This window comes from Oncorhynchus nerka, unplaced genomic scaffold, assembly GCF_034236695.1.
Source record: "Oncorhynchus nerka isolate Pitt River unplaced genomic scaffold, Oner_Uvic_2.0 unplaced_scaffold_423, whole genome shotgun sequence".
In the NCBI taxonomy this organism is placed as follows: domain Eukaryota; kingdom Metazoa; phylum Chordata; class Actinopteri; order Salmoniformes; family Salmonidae; genus Oncorhynchus; species Oncorhynchus nerka.
This window is the reverse complement of record NW_027040490.1, coordinates 193,655-199,273: the sequence shown is the minus strand read 5'-3', so window position 1 is coordinate 199,273 and position 5,619 is coordinate 193,655. Positions and strand designations below refer to the sequence as shown.

At 47.9% G+C, this 5,619-nt stretch overlaps 1 protein-coding gene across 2 annotated transcripts in view; it reads right to left on the bottom strand.

Moving 5' to 3' along the window:
* crmp1 (collapsin response mediator protein 1) overlaps nt 1–3,298 on the bottom strand; it is a 24,077-nt gene extending 20,779 nt beyond the window's left edge. Inside the window, exons 1-2 of one of the 2 annotated variants that reach the window (XM_065017054.1) lie at nt 2,724–3,298; nt 435–523 (exon numbers count right to left, since the gene is read on the bottom strand). In XM_065017054.1, the coding sequence (XP_064873126.1) occupies nt 435–523; nt 2,724–3,092 (458 nt within the window). In that variant the 5' untranslated portion in view covers nt 3,093–3,298. Of the gene's footprint in view, nt 1–434; nt 524–2,327; nt 2,585–2,723 lie in introns of those variants that run through there. The other variant, XM_065017055.1, reaches the window with a different exon arrangement.
* Nucleotides 3,299–5,619: the final 2,321 nt, after the last annotated feature.

The following is a 5,619-nucleotide window of genomic DNA, read 5'->3' as shown; positions in this document are numbered from 1 at the left end:
AGGGGTGGTAGGGGGAGTGGGTAGGGGGATGGGGGAGGTAAGGGGGAGAGGGAACAGGGTTAGGAGAGTTGAGAGGTTTGAGGGGTGGCATAGGGAGTGAGGAGGGTGATGGGGGAGGTAAGGGAAGAGAGGGAACAGGGTTAGGAGAGTTGAGAGGTTTGAGGGGTGGCATAGGGAGTGAGGAGGGGGATGGGGGAGGTAAGGGGGAGAGGTGTGGCAGAAGGAGTGAGGAGGGGGATGGGGGGAGGTAAGGGGAGAGAGGGAACAGGGTTAGGAGAGATCAGAGGTTTGACGGGTGGCAGAGGAAGTGAGGAGGGCGATGGGGGAGGTAAGGGGGGTGAGTGAAGAGAGTTAGGAGAAATGAGAGGAGGAGGCGAGGATAGAGGAAGTGAGGAATCAAGGAAATGCGTGTTGAGATTCTCCCATGTACTTACTTTATAAGGCCATCTTCCACATAGACGTCTGCATACTGAGACAGGTCGTCATTCACCACACGACCCCCTTTAATCAGCAACCTCTCACTCTGCACACAGGATGGAGGGAGGGATGGAGAGGGGGGAGGGGGATGGGGGAGGCAGGGAGAGAGAGATAGAGATAGAGAGGAAGAGAGATAGAGAAAGAGAGAGAGATGAAGAGAGGAGAGAGCGAGGCAGAGGGGAAGATAGAGAGAGAGAGAGAGAGAGAGAGAGAGAGAGAGAGAGACTGTTTTCAGTCATGATATTAGGAGATATTTGATAATAACTTCTTGAAACAACAACTACAAGAACAGATGCTACTGGGAAGGATGTGTTTTCTGTTGAAAAGGACGTCCTGATCTTCTGCCATCTCCCGTTACCAAGGATACACAGCTACAGATAGCGCCCTACCCCGGGAGAAAGATGTTATGTCTCCATGGCAACCTAGCCGTCTGTCTTCCCCGGTGCTGTAGCCTAACTGGCTACTGGCTGAAGTGTTACCATGGAGATATGACTGTTTGGAGCTCTGTCTCTCTGCTTGCAAAAAAAAAAAATGCACAACCCAGGCTAGGCCTGGTCCTCCCTACTGCCTCTGATCTGGAGGACTCACTAAACAGAAATGCTTAGTTTGTAAATGATGATATCTGAGTGTTTACCCTGGCTATCTTTAAATTTAAAATGTAAAATCAAATGGTGCCCTCTGGTTTGCCTAATATAAGGAATTTGAAATGATTTATACTTTTACTTTTTCTACCTCTGTCTCTCTCTCTCTATCTCTCTCTCTCTCTCTCTCTCTCTCTCTCTCTCTACCTCTGTCTCTCTCTCTCTCTACCTCTGTCTGTCTCTCTCTCTTTCTCTACCTCTCTCTCTCTCTCTCTCTCTCTCTCTCTCTCTCTCTCTCTCTCTCCTCTCTCTCTCTCTCTCTCTCTCTCTCTCTCTCTCTACCTCTGTCTCTCTCTCTCTACCTCTGTCTCTCTCTCTCTCTCTACCTCTCTCTCTCTCTCTCTCTACCTCTGTCTCTCTCTCTCTTTCTCTACCTCTCTCTCTACCTCTGTCTCTCTCTTTCTCTACATCTCTCTCTTTCTCTCTCTCTACCTCTGTCTCTCTTTCTCTTTCTCTACCTCTCTCTCTCTCTCTTTCTCTACCTCTCTCTTTCTCTACTCTCTCTCTCTCTACCTCTCTCTTTCTCTACATCTCTCTCTCTCTCTCTCTCTCTCTCTCTACCTCTGTCTCCCCCTCTCTCTCTATGTATGTCTCTCTCTCTCCCCCAGAGTCCAGACTATTGTCTTACTCCTCCCAACCTGCAGCACAACATACAACGTCAGATTTTCACTTAGTGTGAATCCCTGATAACAACTCAACCATGTCAGATAGAGACAGGGCAGAGAGCAGACGCATTGACTTGACACGTCGCGATTGAGGTGGTATCATTATGCGGCCTGGCTGGCTGACATGGGGGAGACTGGGCCAGGGCAGACATCACACAGGCCTTCTACTCAAACTGCTTGGCTATCATCCTGCGACACTAAGATTTTAATCCCCGCCAACGGTATCAGGAGCAGGGGATTTATCTAGCCGAGGCTGCAGCAGCAGCAGTACCGCCCTGTCGCCCTCGACAACCTCAACGTGCCTTTAGTCTGGGCTACAATCATTGTTTTCTCTGAAGAACTGAATATAATAAACAGAAACTAGCTCATTTTTGTAAGCCTATAGTCTACCAAGGAACCCCCAGCGGCGACAAGTTAGACTAGGTATGTGGTGCTGAATTGGACAGCGCCGTTTGTTCGCCTATTGACCGAAAACAATGGCTATTCCGCGCTAGACAGCCAGCCAGCCGGTCCGGCTGCCAGCCCCGCCAGGTGGGAGTCTTACCGGAAGGTGGGGGATACCATTCCCCTGGTGGTCAGTACCGGACATGTTCGCTCTCTCTCTCTCTCTCTTCCCGCAGCCAGGAACGCTCCAGCTGCAGTACCTCCTTTTGTCTTCGCGTGCAGTGCAGTCAGCGCAGCCGCGATGTTCAGTGTGTGTGTGTAGCTGTCAAAACGGCGCTGTTCAATTCATCACCACACGTAGCCTAAATAGCCTACCTGGCCGTTACCGGTTCAGGTGATGTGGGCAGCCTAGAGATATAACTGCGTAGCCTATTTTAGGAACAGCCTAGCTGACGTCACTGCACTGCAGGACAGAGTGGAAATGTAGCATCAACAAGCGATCTGCCCTACTTTTAATCACCATGAACATGGGCGAGAAAAATCAGTTTTCACCTACCTTTCCATTCTTCTGACCGGACTGACACTGCCTCCCTGCCGGGTACTCAATCTCCACACCCGGCCTCACATCCTCTCTCTCCCCGGGTGAGCTGACCTGAGAACCGACAGCCCGGACCTCACTTGCCGTCTCAGGAACGTCGCCATCCGTGTGGTCGAGGAGCCTGTCTCGGCTGACGCTCCTGGGAGTCTTGGTTCCTCTCCTTCCCGCAGCAAAATTATCACAGTCTACAGTCTTGCTGTCGCAGGCTCCATCCGCCGAGGAAAACATCCCGCAGGATTTCCGTTGGTTCGGCCCGGTTGTAATCGTTCCTGTCAGGTAGACCGGCAGCTCGTTCTCCCGGTTCCACTGCCTCCTGCAGTCAGACATGGTAACGACCGGGTATCTGTAGCCTTTCTACTCACATTAATAACAACAACGGTTGATGTAAAAAGGTTTGTGATTAGATCGGTTAAATGGGACAGTCTTTTTACTCCGTTATCGACGGTCTCGCGCTGCAAGGCACCTGTGTTTTCGGTGCGACGTGAACTTTGATGCGTGTCTCGAGGAGAGAACGATTATGATGATGATGATGATGTAGTGCTCTAGTTTCTATCGGAGGGCAGAGAGAGAGGGGGAGAAAGAGGGGGAGAAAGAGATGTAGAGAGAATGAGTTCTGCAGACAACCCCACCTCCTTCTCTCCTCTCTCCCTCTCTCTTTCTCCCTCTCTGTATCTCTCTTTCTCACTGAATCTCCCCCTCCTTCCCCCTCTCACCCCTCTTTCTTCCACTCTCTTTACCCCCCTTCTCCCCCTCTCTCTTCCACTCTCTTTACCCCCTTTGTCCCCCTCCCTCTATCAAACTCTCTCAGTCGCTCTTTCTCTCTGAATCTCCCCCTCCTTCCCCCTCTCACCCCTCTCTCTAATAGAATGGCTGTTGATAGGCTGACATCAAAACATCCAGGGATTAACTAGTGACCCACATCTGGAATGAACAAAACAGATTTCTAAACACTCTGTCTTGTGCCTGTGTGTGTGTGTGTGTGTGTGTGTGTGTGTGTGTGTGTGTGTGTGTGTGTGTGTGTGTGTGTGTGTGTGTGTGTGTGTGTGTGTGTGTTTACATTTTATGTATTCTATTTACAGGTTCATGTGTTCTATTTACATGTTATGTGTCTTTAGTAGGGATCCCAATTAGTTGCTGCCAAGACAGGAATGTGTATTTGTGTGTCTTTATTAGGGATCCCAATTAGCTGCTGCCAAGGCAGGAATTTGTATTTGTGTGTCTTTATTAGGGATCCCAATTAGCTGCTGCCAAGGCAGGAATTTGTATTTGTGTGTCTTTATGTCACGTTCTGACCTTAATTTCCTTTGTTTTGTATTTATTTAGTATGGTCAGGGCGTGAGTTGGGTGGGTTGTCTATGTTTGTTTTTCTAGGTTTTGGGATTTTCTATTTGTAGTATGGTTCTCAATCAGAGGCAGGTGTCATTAGTTGTCTCTGATTGAGAATCATACTTAGGTAGCCTGGGTTTCACTGTGTGTTTGTGGGTGATTGTTTCCGTGTCTGTGTTTGTTCGCCACACGGTACTGTTTCGGTTTTGTTCACGTTTATTGTTTTGTATTCATTGAGTGTTCAGTTCATGTTTTTAAATAAACAACCATGGACACTTACCACGCCGCATCTTGGTCCGATCCTTGCTACACCTCCTCTTCAGACGAAGAGGAGGAAAACCCTTACACTTTATTAGGGATCCCAATTAGCTGCTGCCAAGACAGGAATGTGTATTTGTGTGTCTTTATTAGGGATCCCAATTAGCTGCTGCCAAGGCAGGAATGTGTATTTGTGTGTCTTTATTAGGGATCCCAATTAGCTGCTGCCAAGACAGGAATGTGTATTTGTGTGTCTTTATTAGGGATCCCAATTAGCTGCTGCCAAGACAGGAATGTGTATTTGTGTGTCTTTATTAGGGATCCCAATTAGCTGCTGCCAAGGTCAGGAATGTGTGTGTTTCCTAATCTTCACAGTTAAAACCGAAGAAAACCATCTATCTGGTAAAGTCCACTAAACATACAGTCTACAGAAGGCCTATACCCTCCTGGGATTTATTCACATTTTATTGTGTTACAAAGTAGCATTAACACTTATTTAATTGTAATATTTTATGTCAACGGTCAAATACAAAATATTCTATAACGTCAAAGAGGAAGAAAAATAAAAAATTGAAAGATGAACGACAATAAAATACTAATATACCTTGATTAGATAAATGCACTCTTAGTAAACAGGGTTCAAAAAGGGGTTCCCATAGGAGACGTCACGAACGTCGTCAGGGAAACGACATTAAATAAAGAGGAATGTATTCTAACCACGCTGCGCTTTGGTCTACTCCATACGACGCTCGTGACAAAGGGTTCCCATAGGAACGTCGTCAGGGAAACGACCGGATCAAAGTGCAGCATGGTGAGCGTACCTTTCTTTTGATTTTGAATGTCGCCAACAAAAACAAGAGACGACGGTGCCGGTGACGCTTACTAGGGCTATACAGGCCACTAACAAAGTCAACTACCCACAACTACGGTGGAAAAACAGGCTGCCTAAGTATGATTCCCAATCAGAGACAACGATACACAGCTGTGCCTGATTGAGAACCATACCCGGCCAAAACATAGAAACAGAAAACATAGAAATAAAGAAACTAGAATGCCCACCCTAGTCACACCTTGTCCTAACCAAATAGAGAAATAAAACGGCTCTGTAAGGTCAGTAGTCAACTACCCTGTGCTCTGACCTCTTTCTCCCCTCTCTCTCCAGATTAAATCTCGCGTCTTGTGACGGCCGGCCGCCCAACAACCTGCCCGCTTGACCCTATTCCCTCCTCTCTTCTCCAGACCATTTCCGGAGACCTTCTCCCTTACCTCA